We start from the raw sequence: 15,110 nt of genomic DNA, 5'->3' as shown, positions 1-15,110 counted from the left end.
AAACTCGATTTACGAAATGGGGCTCTGGAAACGCTGTAACGACGTGCAGCGTGGCCAAGAACAGGTACGATGAGCTCTGTGCGGTGCCGTTGCTGCCCCGTTAGCTCAGTGAGGTTTGGCAATGCTGTGGGGGAAATGATATGCAATTTCGCAGAAGTTCGAGTCGCCTTCACACCAAACATTTTTTCCAGTTACAGCATCAAATTGTATCCAATTCAAGACTTCACAATGTGGTTCTCGTGTCTTTCTTGCTGTTACAGTTACCTTTATTCAAATATTAAGATGTAACATGAGCTTCTTACTGGCGTAAACGACCACTTCGTTTCGTCCATGACACAAACAAAGTGAATAGAACGTAATAGTGGAAACAGTAACATCGTCTGTATCCAGTGAGGTACCAAAAACACAATAGGCAGACTACACTAGACTGCACATTGCTGCGCACAATAATTATATTCTGTACACTTGATATCGAGTCTTATCTTCACGGAGCTGGTACGTACACATATGTTCATTGTTAACTTTAGAGAACGTGTTCAAGGTCATGTACACGCGTGGGTGGAGTACTATAAAATTTTTCCTGTAAGTGTCTCCACAAATGAAATGTAGTGGAATAAGGTCGGGGAAACGTGGAGGCCAGAACATTGAACCTCCTTGACCAAGATACGTCCCTAGAAATGGTGCATTTAAATAGTTATGCACATTCATGGCAGTGCACCATTGTACTAAAAGCACAGCAGTCGCCGAACACCAAGTGCAACATTTTCTAGTTTGTCAGGCGAAGTATTGCAAAGAAACGTACGAGATACGCGGGAATTCAACTTGTCCGGGGCCGAAAGCAGTCCTTCCATGATTCCAGCCCACAGGTTCAGGCCAAAGCGTGCCTGAAAGCCACTTTCATGGTTGACATGTGGGTTGTGTTCCGACCAATAATGTTTGTTGTGGAGGTTGAAAATACCTTCATGAGTGAAGTTAGATTCGTCAGTTTGATTTATAAAATGTTCGTTATTGTTCCGATGCCGTACGTTGACTCCACGTCGCTTCCTGCGCTGCGTTCATCATGGTAGCCTTGTCCAGTCGTTGAGGTTGGAATGAATCTGGTTTGTGTCGTGGAGTAGTATTCTTCATTGGCTGTGCCTGGGACTAGCTCCCGCATGCCACAGTAGGTGCTGGGAACTAGCACCTGTGGCAAGCCACTTGTTTATGCACCTTTGATACGCTGCTGCCATTCCCAGTGTTCCGATGCTGTACGTTGCTTCCACATTGCTTCTGACGACATGCTCTGGAGGGGTGTAGAATCTGGTCCTTTGGTGCAAGCCAGCTAGGAAGCTGTCACACGTTGTCCTTCGTAGATCTTTCTCTGAAGCCATTGGCCGCACCACACAAACGGACTGTTTACTGCCTCCAATGGCTGAAATTCCTCTACCGCTTTGCCACTCTGCCAGGCCTTGAGCCATGAGCCCAAAGGCCTGTCAGGCTAGGTCAGTCTGCGAGTACGGAGTGTACGCTGATCTACCTTTGACCTTCAACCTCAGCGATGAACCCCTATGCACATTTTTGGAACCCACTCTCGTGCTACCAACACAGCTTCTCTAGCAGCGTTTGTTCCTTGGAGGAGTTGCTTGTGTTGCCACACCTCTGCTGGAATGCTGTGGCCAGTCTGGGCCTTATAGAGGTCCAGCTTGTGGCGGCGTGTACTGCCATAGTGAAGGTCCAGCTTGCAGCGGCATGTACTGGACCAGCGGATGTCCAGCTTGCAGCGGCGCGTACTGGCCAAATGGAGGTCCAGGTTGATGTGGCAGGTATGGGTCTGGCGGAGGTCCAGTCTCCCTGGCAGGTACATGCCATGCAAAGCTCCAGGTTTACCCGATGGGTACGCGCCATGCAAAGCTCCAGGTTTACCCAGCGGGTCCGTGCGATGCAAAGCTCCAGGTTTCCCTGGTGGGTACGCGCCATGTAAAGCTCCAGGTTTACCCGGCAGGTCCGCGCCATGCAAAGCTCCAGGTTTACCCGGCAGGTATGTGCCATGCAAAGCTCCAGGTTTACTCGGTGGGAACATGCCATGCAAAGATCCAGGTTTACCCTGCAGCTACACGCCATGAAATGCTCCAGCTCTACCTGGCAGGTATGCACCATGCAAAGCTCCAAGTTTACCCAGTGGGAACGTGCAATCAAAAGCTCCCGGTTTACTTGGCTTGTATGTGTCATGCAAAGCTCCAGGTTTACCCGGCGGGTACACGCCATGCAAAGCTCCAGGTTTACCCAGCAGGTATGCGCTATGCAAAGCTCCAGGTTTCCCCAGCGGGTACGAGCAATGCAATGTTCCAGGTTTACCCGGTGGGTACACACCATGCAAAGCTCCAGGTTTCCCCAGCTTGGCGCATACTTGCTGGGGAAACCTGGAGCTTCGCATGGCGTGAACTCACTGGGAAAACCTGGAGCTTTGCATGGTGCATACTCACTGGGGAAACCAGGACCTTCGCATGGTGCGTACTCGCTGAGGAAACCTGGAGCTTCACATGGTGCATACTCGCTGGGGAAACCTGGAGCTTCGCATGGCGCGTACTCGCAGGGGAAACCTGGACCTTCGCATGGCGCGTACTCGCTATGGAAACCTGGAGTTTCGCATGGCGCATACTCACCAGGGAAACCTGGGCCTTTGCATGGTGCATACTCGCCGGGGAAACCTGAACCTTCGCATGGCGCGTTGTCGCCGAGGAAACCTGGAGCTCGCATGGTGCATACTCGCTGGGGAAACCTGGAGCTTCGCATGGCGCATACTCGCCGGGGAAACCTGGACCTTCACATGGTGCATACTCGCTGGGGAAACCTGGAGCTTCGCATGGCGCGTATTCGCTGGGGAAACCTGGACCTTCGCATGGCGCGTACTCGCCGGGGAAACCTGGACCTTCGCATGGCACATACTCGCCGGGGAAACCTGGACCTCCGCATGGCGCGTTCTCGCCGAGGAAACCTGGAGCTCGCATGGTGCGTACTCGCAGGGGAAACCTGGAGCTTTGCATGGCGCGTACCCACTGGGGAAACCTGGATCTCGGCCAGAACCATTCCTGCCACTGAAATCTGGACCTCCACTGGGCCAGTACGCACTGCTGCAAGCTGGACCTCCACTGGGCCAGTACACACTGCTGCAAGGTGGACCGCCACTGGGCCAGTACACACTGCTGCAAGGTGGACCTCCACAAGGCCCAGAGTGGCTACAGCATTCCAGCAGACGTGTGACAACACAAGAGCGACTCCTCCAGGGAACAAACGCTGCTGGAGATGTTGTGTAGGGAGCATCAGAGTGGGTCTCAAAGATGTGTGTAGAGGTTCGTCACTGAAGTTTAAGTTCAAGGATAGAACAGCCCATGCCCCATACTCGCAGACTGAATGACTCTGACAGCACTTCGGGCCCATGGCTCAAGGCCTGGCAGAGGGACAAAGCGGTAGAGGATTTCCAGCCGTTAGAGACAGTCCACAGGCCATCAGGTCAAATTCCATTAGTGTGGTGCGGCCAGTGGCTACAGAGCTTGGACTTGATAGCAACCTGCAAGAAAATATTAAGGAACTCCCTCGACAACTTGGGGAAAAGACTTATCTGTAGGAGAGCTTGTAATAGACAAACAAATTAACACTTTAGGAAAACAGAACAAAGTTAACAATTAGACGAAGAGAGATGCAGAAACACAGTTAAACATATCAACACAGTATTTAAAATAAAAACAGTACAGCAATAAATTGAACAGATGTGAGACTCAAGATAGCAATGAAAACTGTGAAAAATGGAGGTCTTCCGATACAGGATCAGTTATGCGAAACTTCCGATTCGGCAATGTAATCTTTCGGCCTGGAACAGTGACAGGGGCAGACCATCAGTCATAGCATTAATCAGTTCTAGGCAGTAAAGCCATAATGACTACAAACAGTGTACAACCTGAAGTGAAAAACCTGCTGCTGTAGAAATGTAGGCGGTTGCAGAGTAAGATCGCTGAAGAAACTGACTACAGTAAACAAACAATTGCAGCACAAACTGATACAAGACGGAACCCAAATCGGTATGAATGTCTGCTGATGCGGCTTATACTTACAAATAATAAATAATAATCGGCGTTTATAACTGGAGGTTCGGCGTATCGCAAAACGAGCGATGGAAACAAATAAATAATCTGATGCTTCTGGGTTGTCAAATATTTACGAATTTAATACGGGTTTAAAACTTCGTGACAGATTAAAATGGTATACTGGAACGGTACTCGAACCTAGAACCTTCGGCGTTGCCTTGCAGAGGGAGGTGCTCAACCGATTTCACCCGCCCCCCCCCCCCCCCTCCTTCTCTTTGATATGTACGCTTGTCATAGTTTCGTCATTGGTTCTTGTGAAAATTACTCGAAATCGGAGCAACAAACAAACAGTCAAGAACACCAACTAGACACAACCAAAGACCGCAAGCTGAATACCGTTAATTAAGTATAGTACGAAAACTTAGAAGTTAACACATGGCTTAGCAGACTACAAAACAAGGATATATTCCACACAGCTCTTCGCTATGTAATACAAAATGAGAATGAAAACGGGGATACAAACTGCTTCCCAACTACAGAACAAACTGGCAGGATGATCCTAAGAGTTGAAAATATGCCAACGAACCCCAAAGAGCTGTGTAAGGTTCCAGGGGAGGCATGTGTGCGAAAGGGAGAGGGCCTAAACCTAGAGAAAGGATACAAGGACTTCGTGAGAGCACATGGACGCGTGTTTCTGGATTTTAAAGACACCCCACCCAAGTGTTTTTCCTTCACTAGATATCCCTTCTGAAGGTAATACAAATAAATTGCCAGGGCAGTATCCTAGTAAAAATGGAACTAGGTAGGCTCTTAGAAGAAACAAAAGCAGAGAACACCTGTGAGGCGGGAAGATTTCAGGACTCCCCTCACATTGCATCATAATAGCAGGAACACCAAACGCGGAAGTCGCGATAATAGTAATTAATAAAAACCTCGTGGTAACACAGATCACTCAGTTTTGCTCTGAACACATTGCCACAGCAAAAATAACTGACGGACAGGATGTATGTCTCATGTCGCCTGTTAACGCTCAGTACTCGTATGATATAGAACCTTTCTGAGACAAAATAAGTCATTGCACGACACGCAAAAAGTAAAAGGCTGATCATTCTAATTGATATCAACCCAAAAAAACCCTTGTGAAACTCGGATAGAACTGACGACAGAGGGCAGCTAGTGCTTGACGTGGTAAATGAATGAAACCTCTTCATACTGAATAGGGAGTACAGATTACAAAACGCATGTGCTGACAGAGGTCCTACAAAGAGCACAGGAAGCAACTATACCACGAGCAAAAACTGGGTGGGGAGAGAAACAATCGTGGTCGACAGTACGGGCAAGACTAAGGAAGGATTCACGGGACAAAAGAAAGTACTACAAACAAGCAAAGACAGCTCCTGAAAGACAGATAAGACTTGCTCTGTATGGCGACGCTAAACAGAAATACCAAAAACAACTAAACACAACAAGGCAAGCCTACAGGACCAATTTTGTCAAAACCCAGCTACAGAACGGCATCTGGGGACAACCATTCAAGATAGAAACAGAACGAATTAAGGCACCGACAGTTCAAAAAATGGTTCAAATGGCTCTGAGCACTATGGGACTTAACATCTATGATCATCAGTCCCCTTGAACTTAGAACTACTTAAACCTAAATAACCTAAGGACATCACACAACACCCAGTCATCACGAGGCAGAGAAAATTCCTGACCCCGCCGGGAGTCGAGCCCGGGAACCCGGGCGCGGGAAGCGAGAACGCTACCGCACGACCACGAGCTGCGGACAACATTAAAACAAACAGTAACACAAATCACACCTTTTCTTACACACATGTTCAACGAGGCGCTACCAACAGGCAGAATTCCAAACCTCTGGAAAACTGCTAATGTAGCAATAATCAGGAAATCACAAGACAAAGAGCCAACAGACGCCAAAACGTACCGACCGATCTGCCTCATAAACACTCTCGACAAGGTACAGGAAAGGCTGCTGTGTAACCGTTTACAATCGCACAGACGCCTCCTCGCCCTAACGCCCGATCAATTCTGCTTCAAGGAAGGAAGATCAATACAAGACGCCTTCAACCAAGCACTGACAATTACAAATAGCATCAGCGACAAATATGTGGCCGCCATACTAATCGACATAGCCGGGGCTTTTGACAACTTGAGGTCCTTCTTCGCCAGGTTAAGGGAAATGAGGCTATCAGGTTCCCTCTACAATAGCTTCCTCGATTACTGTAGAGGCAGAGTGGCGGAGTGGAGGGCTGGTACACGGAAGGTTGTCAAGAGAATAGCAAAGGGCTATCCACAGGGCTAGATCTGCGGACCAATATTCTGGGATATCGCAATCGAGCCCTTGCTGAACACCCTGGGCAGTGACGACAGTGTAAGAGGTGTGGTGCCTAACGCAGATGACCTGCTCGTAGTGGTTTCAGCCTACTCTAGAGCAGCACTAGAGACAAAAGGCACGCAACTGCTTCAAAAAATTAACAGTTGGTGCAAAGAAAATAAATTAGAAATAGCTCCCAGCAAAACTGTATACTTACTGCTCAGAGGGACGCTACAGGGGAATCCAATTCTAAAATTAGACAATAAAAGCATACAGAGGAAGCAAGCCAAACGTTATCTAGGACTGCATCTTGACGAAAAACAGACTTCCAACCATCATATCAAATTGAGAATAAACAAAGCCTCGAAAATTATGCACAAACTAGCAAGACTACACACAACTCAGAACAAATTACCTGTTAAGATGATAAGTACCTACCACATAAATTTGAATCCATCGCATGCTTCGCCGCAAGTGCTTGGTCTCACAGCCTGAACATTCACAGACTAACAAGACAATTGCAAGACGACGTCAACGTAGTGTACTCCTGAGAATAAGCGGAGCCTTCAACACCACTAGAGGCACTTTGCGTTGTGAGGGGAACCTGCCCTATAGACATAACAATACGTTACAGAGCTGCACTTTGCTGACTTAGGAAGGACAGGCTTGATAAAGTCACCGAAATTACGGGAACCAACATTATGAACAAAACACAAACATGGCAGAGAGAGAGGGGTGCATCCGATAAGGGTCGACGAGTGCACGCTTTCTTTCCTCACGTGGGCGAAAGATTACAACTGAAACACGTCAACCCAAGCCGGGGGATGGTACATTTCCTGACAGACCACGGGCCGTATCCGGTACACTTAAACAGCATCGGACTAACTAAGGATGAAGTATGTGTTCGCGGAGAAACTGGGAAACCAGAACATGTTACACTGCTATGCAACACGCTAGCACAAGTGAGACCTATACAGAACGACAATGACATCGCCAGAATAATACGTAATCCCGATGACTGGAACACAATAAATAGTGTAGCCGGTATCGTGTGTGTGTGTGTGAAATCTTATTGGACTTAACTGCTAAGGTCATCAGTCCCTAAGCTTACACACTACTTAACCTAAATTATCCTAATGACAAACACCCACACCCATGCCCGAGAGAGGACTCGAACCTCCGCCGCGACCAGCCGCACAGTCCATGACTGCAGCGCCTAAGACCACCCGGCTAATCCCGCGCGGTAGCCGATATTGTATCGAACACTCTGCACGAAGAATACAAGCGCCAAAACTCGTATGGAAGGAGGCGTAGACAAGCACAAACAACAAACCACATGGGAGGACACAAGCACGACAACAGATTCCGAAACCGGGGAAGGAACACTAAGTGAACATGACTCAGAAGGGATCAACATGTAAGAGACCCAAACCAACAATGCATGACACTGCAGGCCATAACACGGTCACAAACAACATAACAATCATAAAACAAATAAACACCAGCACCATACTAAGACTGTAGTAATAAGGCAACGTCGCTTGGGAGGAGAAGGCTCGAAGAACTTTTATTCCGACTCTCGTCCTTCCCAAAGACATACTGCATAGTGTTTAAAACATACTGCACACAAGCAGTAATGTATTGCTCGTCTTATACACTATTCTCTATTCAAAGCTACAGTAAATGAATTTTATACATAAAAAGTATTTTCTATATAAAGTGTGTATAACACTAAAAATGTAATGTATTAAGTTATTTATGGTACAATGTATTCAAGTACCAATGAACTACATTCTAATCTACTAACAAATTACAAACATAAGTGTATTTCTCATGCAGAGCTAAAATTCATGTATTCCATGTATGAAGTGCTCAATCAGTATTTAATCTGTATAATCTGTGTAAACATCATTAACACAAACCATTTCAGATGAGAATAGCTCGAGGTTCTACAAAGACCTTCTCATCTGAAATAGGTAGAAATAGGAGATTATCAACCAACATGCTACTTAGACTATATTACACATCCAAATACAGTCTACCACTTCCCTCTACACACTACAAATTATTTTCACCACACTCATTGTATTACATTTTCTTTTTTTCTTTTTCTTTAACATTTGCATTATACAAATTATATGGAACCATTTTAACAATTGTTAAGCAATCAGTTCGCTGTAGCCTCAGAGAAATATTTATGTATTATGTTCTTTATATTACTTATTAGAAAAAGCATTAACAATTGTTTACCATTAAGATTGTAAACCGAGCGAGGTGGCGCAGTGGTTGGACACTGGACTCACATTCGGGAGGACGACGGTTCAATCCCGCGTCCGGCCATCCTGATTTAGGTTTTCCGTGATTTTCCTAAATCGCTACAGGCAAATGCCGGGATGGTTCCTTTCAAAGGGCACGGCCGACTTCCTTCCCCGTCCTTCCCTAATCCGATGAGACCGACGACCTCGCTGTCTGGTCTCCTTCCCCAAAACAACCCAATTAAGATTGTAACAATGAGAAGTCTTTGCTGTTGTATTCAGAAGCATCCAAGCCACTTTAGATTTCAAGGCGGTGGGTTACTCTGTACTGTTAATGAACATTAATTAATTAATAAGGTTCTTGTGAGGATATGGCATGATATCTTTCAAATTCTATCGATGAGATTATCACTCTCTTTTTTTTGTTACAGAGGGTGACTAGGTCCAGGACCGTACACGCTGAGCTGCCGTGCTGGCATTGAGCTAGCCAAACTCAAGAACCGCCACCACGACAACTCTCTCCCGCAAGGTCTGTAGGAGCACTTCTGTGGACTTTGGAGAGGGGAGATATAGTGACGGAAATAAAGCTATGAGAGCAGGCCCTGTGTCGCGCCTGGATAGCTCAGTTGGCAGAGCAGATGTCCGCGAAGGCAAATGTTCCGTGCTCGGATCCCAGCCCGACACGCCGTTTAAATCTGCCACGAAGTTCCAAAACAGCGAACACTCCGCTGAAGAGTGAACATTCAGCTCTAAGCAGCACGTTGTAATGTAACGGACTACTGAAACAACCGATACCATCGGCTGGTGAGGTGTGCGGTGCCGTCAATCAACTTGAAGGTGCAAGTGAACTTTAACTACGTAAACAAAAACTGAAATATTATTATTTTGTTACAAAACTGTTAATATGAGGACAATCATGAGATATATTGCCACAGAACTATATTATAAACACTTTTCATTTTTCATACCATGTTTTCATATATGTATACGTGCGATGTGCAAAATATCGATATACAACCAAGGTTGGCAGTACTGCACAGATTGTAAGCTCTGTGAACAGGAGCCGGTTGTTGGCGGGGGTAGAGACAATGGGCAGTTGGTGTGGAGACGTCTTGTAATACTTGATGGTGTTAGGACAGCAACCAGCCACAAATTTACTTTCAGTTCCTTTATTCAAAGGCTACCGTTACCGGTTTCGAATCGTTGTGATTCATCCTCAGACGGTTTACATGCTTTCTTTATGACATGTGGTGTGCTTTTTACAGATTAATTGTCGTGAAAAGTCGGTTTCGAGTGTTTGTTTTCATAAAATGGTGGTGCGTGGTAGAAATCATCTCAGTGCAAAATCTTAAGTGTTCAGTGAGAACAATTGACGTGTGCAACAACAAGAATGCAGAGGGAATGCATTTACATCTGCTGGATGAATTTTATGAAAACAAACACTCGAAACCGACGTTTCACGACAATTAATCTGTAAAAAACACACCACATGTCATAAAGAAAGCATGTAAACCGTCTGAGGATGAATCACAACGATTCGAAACCAGTGACGGTAGCCTTTGAATAAAGGAACTGAAAGTAAATTTGTGGCTGGTTGCTGTCCTAACACCATCAACATTTGTCTTCAAACAACAGCCCCGGTCTCCATCATGTCATCATACGACAAAATTGTCTTGCAATACGCTTGCTTTGAGAAGGTCAAGGATAGAGGGAACGAAATGATGTATTGGAAAAGGTGTTACATTTAAAATTATTGAATATCGTCACGATCAGCGTTTATAAAATAAAAGCTGAAAGTTTAAATATGTGTCAGTTTTTACGCAGCAGAATACACACCCAGGACCTCAAATTGATTTAACAAACAGCGGATGGCGAGATTCATCACTGAACCACGAGCGTGCAACAACGACCAATAAAGGTAAGAAAGTTATATTACTCTAAATTCAAATTGTGATGATACCTTTCTTTCTCCATGTCTTCAACCCTGTATGTACTCTGTTGTTAAGGCCCGTCCACACGCAACATTCTGTCTGCGCACATCACATCTGCGCAGACAGATCGTTGCGTGTGGACAGAAGATTTGCACCAACCTGAGGTGTGTGCAAACCTGGAAGTTGGAGTTGGAGGCTTGAGCGAAACCTCTCAAATCTGTGGGTTCAAACCACATCTGCGCAGACAAGTTGGAGCGTGTGGACAGGAGATCGCCGCAAATCTGGCGCGAAACTGCTGTTTGCTCAATCTAGTGTTTGTACGCACAGGGCATTAAAATGGCTGATACTAGTCAGTGTTCTCGAGAGTTTGTAAGTGAATTCATTGAAATATGTAGAAACCACCAATGTTTGTGGAACATTAAAAGTAAAGAATATAGTGACCGAGACAAAAAGACAGCACCATACAATGCTCTAATTGAAAAACTGCGGGCAGTTGACGCCTCGGCAAACAGAGAAGCAGTAATAAAAAATAAAAAAAAAATTAAAAAAAAGTTCGTTGCGAACTGTTTACCGAAAAGAGTTATCCAAAGTTCAGAAATCTAGAAGATCTGGTGAAGGAGTAGATCAAGTATACCAGCCAACGTTATGGGATTTTGATCTGCTTGGCTTTCTTAGTGATCAACAAACGCCAAGACCAAGCAGGAGTACAACTGAACATGAAATTGGAGTGTCAATGTTACCACCAGCCGTTCATGAGCAGAAATTGCCCTTCTCATACATGTATTTTTGCTCATAATATGAAGGGTTACAAGCTTTAAGAGATAATTATAAGTTTTGACATCCATCCACAAATAATTTCGCCAGTCGTTAGGTTCGCCCTGCAACTCTCTCAGTAAATTTACGTGAGGAAACTGCTTTCGATTTAGCAGCCAGTGTCTACACCATTTTGCCCGCTTTCTCTGTTTCCTGCGGTTGGTCTGAATGTTTTTTGCAACACAAGTTGCGAACACAGACCACAACAGAACTTCCTCCATTTCTATATTTCAAAATCACTGAATTAAATGTTTGACGTTTACGGGGAGCGTAGTCGCTTGCCACTGATATTTCTTTTCTACGCCGACAGATGGCGGGCGAGTAGTAGATTGGAGTTCGTGTCGTGTGAAAACACCACATTTGCAGCGATCTTTTGCATGTACAGACATCTGCGCCGATGTCTGCGCAGACAGATCGTTGCGTGTGGACCGGGCTTTAGAGTGAACAGCGTGACGGGGACTTGTGGTCGACTAGGCACACCAGGCAGACCACACAGGTTTAAAATAATAATTTGTAGCTTAATATACTACTACTGATAATAATTAATATTTGTCCCCCGGAGAAAGAGGTGCATTACAACGTGTACATGTCGGATGTTTCTCTAGCTACATGTTGCTTGCCTGAAAACACAAGCATCGGAGAACAACTGTTACGGAAAGCAACAACTGCGAAGAGCCTTCCCATTCTCGCGCGCAAACTTGGTCAAAACTTTCCCTGCAGACAATTGAGAGAGGGAATCGGTAAACTGAGCGGCGTCGCGCGTCACAGAGAGGAAGTGTTCCCTGCCGACACAGAGGCAGCGTTGGGTGAGCACGTGTCGTCAAGAGCCGCGTCTTTCTGCGAAAGCAGAAAGAGGCAGGCAGCTGCTTCTGCTGTGACGGCTCCGGCAGCCAGAGAGGAGAAGGCGAGAGATCCATCTCGCGGGGCGGCGGCTGGGAGAGAGGGGCGGGGGAGAGCAGGAGGGGTGGTGGAAGGGGTGGGGGGTGGCGGCTCCGCTACGTCCTTTGTTCCGTCGCTGCACTCTGCAGATTCCCAAAGCACGACGCGGATTTAATCAATGGCCCGCCGGTAATACATGCGCCGGTTTGCCGTGCTTCGCTGCCCCTACACTTCCCTTTTCATCCCACCCCTTTTCTTTTTTACACCCCCACCCCTCCTCCCATTTTCTGCCTGAGTACCAGGCGACCAGAGAGTGAAGGCGCGCCATATGAATAAGCCGCCACATTGCCGCGCTCGCCTTTTAGGCATTCAGGGACAAGCAGCGTTGTCTTGCTTGCTGGCGAACCGTAGCGAAACCATTCCAGTCTACGGTTGCTGCAACCGTCCACAGTTTTTCCCGCCGACTTTCGTCACAGGAATGAGAAATACATTTACTGTAACTTCCCGAATATACGGGTATCAACACGGACACGTCACTGCACGGATAACCGAAAAGCACGAGTAATCAAAAATACACGAGCTTCCACCGGAAACCGCTATTTACTGTATTTATGAAACAAGTTACATGTCACATTTGAAATTTATTTATTTATTTATCGTATAGCCTTACAGATGCATGTAATATATGAAGGACTTATTTAAATAGTGATACGAGTCCATTACCTCCACTTTTCTGCCTATAATGCTTCTGAAATTTATGATCCAAACAAACAGAAAGAAGCCATATGTTTGAATATTTCTGGTATCCCAACTGCAGATTTTTCAGCGCTCAATTAACTTTAGGACTCTGTATCTCACAATGAACAAAAATGGACTTGTACCACTATTGGAAAAAGCCCTTCATATATAATGTTCGAATGTGGCACAGATACATTACAAATACTAATATACAGGATGTTACAAAAAGGTACGGCCAAACTATCAGGAAGCATTCCTCACACACAAAGAAAGAAAATATGTTATGTGGACATGTGTCCGGAAACGCTTACTTGCCATGTTAGAGCTCATTTTATTACTTCTCTTCAAATCACATTTATCATGGAATGGAAACACACAGCAACAGAACGTACCAGCGTGACTTCGAACACTTCGTTACAGGAAATGTTCAAAATGTCCTCCGTTAGTGAGGCTACATGTATCCACCCTCCGCCGCATGGAATCCCTGATGCGCTGATGCAGCCCTGGAGAATGGCGTATTGTATCACACCTGACCACAATACGAGCACGAAGAGTCTCTACATTTGGTGCCGGGGTTGCGTAGACAAGAGCTTTCAAAAGTCCCCATAAATTAAAGTCAAGAGGGTTGAGGTCAGCAGAAGGGTGGAGGCCATGCAATTGGTCCGCCTCTACCAATCCATCGGTCACCGAATCTGTTGTTGAGAAGCGTACGAACACTTCGACTGAAATGTGCAGGAGCTCCATCGTGCATGAACCAAATGTTGTGTCGTGCTTGTAAAGGCACATGTTCTAGCGGTACAGGTATAGTATCCCGTATGAAATCATGATAACGTGCTCCACTGAGCGTAGGTGGAAGAACGAAACTAAAATGAGCTCTAACATGGAAATTAAGCGTTTCCGGACACATGTCCAAATAACATCTTTTCTTTATTTGTGTGTGAGGAATGTTTCCTGAAAGTTTGGCTGTACCTTTTTGTAACACCCTCGCCTTTCCTCCAGGTATTGCCGACCGGAGTGGCCGAGCGGTTCAGCAAACAACGGCAGATTGCTGCCCACTATGTTCAGCATATCATTTGTGTGTATAACAGCGGTCCTATCACCCTTCCCTGGGGTACTCCTGACAACACCCTTGTCCCAGACGAACATTCGTCGTCGATGACAACATGCTGATTTCTATTACTTTAGAAGTCTTCGAGCCACTCATATATCTGTGAACTTATTCCATACAATCGTACCTTCGTTAACGGCCTGCAATGTGGTACAGTGTCAAATGCTTCCCGGAAACCTAAAAATACAGAATCTGCCTGTTGCCCTTCATCCTTTGTACGCAGTATATCATGTGAGAAAAGGACAAGCTGAGTTTCGCTCGAGCGATACTTCCTACATTCATGCTTATTCGTGGTCATAAACTTCTCAGTCTCAAGGAAGTTTATTGTATTCGAACTGAGAAAATGTTCAAGGATTCTGCAGCAAAACGAAGTGTGGGATATTGGTCTGTAATTTTGCGGGTCCGTTCTTTTACCCTTCATATATACTGGAGTCACCTGCCCTTTCTCCCACGCGGTTAGGGCTTTACGCTGAGAAAGACATTCACGGTAAATGCAAGGAGCTAGTTCCGTAGAGTACTCTTTGAGGTTTCTAATAAACTTTCAGCCCATAGATTCCAAACTATATCCGGATTACATCTTCATCCGCTGGATGTCACAAACTCACTCTTTCCTGGACTAAACGGGATTCTATCCGGACCTGGTGATTTATTTGTTTTCTTATCTTTCAGCTGAGCTAAATCCAAACGAGACAGCCACTCAATATCAGCCGGGCTGGCCTCGATACGATCTCTCCCATTTTCCAGAGACTCTATGCAACGAGCAATCTTGTACTGTATGTAGCAAAGTTTGTTGGCAGTTTCACAGTCACACACTGGGTTGTGAGTAGTACCCCAATTGCACATCATGGATTTAGTTTTTGCGCTTCCAGTTCTTACACGGTTTAATTGACACCATATTTTGCGGGGAAGCTGGGTTCCCGATACTTGTTGGTTAGGGTCTTCTCGGTTAACGTCAACGTTATTCCACTTTTTTCCCAGGATTTACGGCTG

General features: G+C 45.8%; 1 protein-coding gene across 1 annotated transcript; it reads right to left on the bottom strand.

Annotated features, from left to right (window-relative positions):
* Positions 1 to 2,089: 2,089 nt before the first annotated feature.
* Positions 2,090 to 2,987, bottom strand: LOC126484864 (collagen alpha-1(VIII) chain-like). Its single transcript, XM_050108460.1, has 3 exons — positions 2,675 to 2,987; positions 2,427 to 2,615; positions 2,090 to 2,385 (listed from the first exon to the last, which is right to left on the bottom strand). Exons 1-3 carry the CDS (start codon positions 2,985 to 2,987, stop codon positions 2,090 to 2,092), a joined length of 798 nt encoding a protein of 265 aa, XP_049964417.1.
* Positions 2,988 to 15,110: the final 12,123 nt, after the last annotated feature.

This window comes from Schistocerca serialis, chromosome 6 (assembly GCF_023864345.2).
Source record: "Schistocerca serialis cubense isolate TAMUIC-IGC-003099 chromosome 6, iqSchSeri2.2, whole genome shotgun sequence".
NCBI lineage: Eukaryota > Metazoa > Arthropoda > Insecta > Orthoptera > Acrididae > Schistocerca > Schistocerca serialis.
Note: the sequence above shows the minus strand (reverse complement) of the source record. Positions and strands in the feature narration are given on the sequence as shown.

Excerpts from the sequence above, each read along its gene's own strand:
- LOC126484864 (XM_050108460.1), bottom strand. The coding sequence starts at position 2,987 with ATGCGAGCTCCAGGTTTCCTCGGCGAGAACGCGCCATGCGGAGGTCCA. Across the intron at positions 2,616-2,674 it reads GGTTCAGGTTTCCCCGGCGA|GTTTCCATAGCGAGTACGCG; the intron begins GTATGCACCATG and ends GCGAAACTCCAG. Across the intron at positions 2,386-2,426 it reads CAAAGCTCCAGGTTTTCCCA|TATGCGCCAAGCTGGGGAAA; the intron begins GTGAGTTCACGC and ends TTCCCCAGCAAG.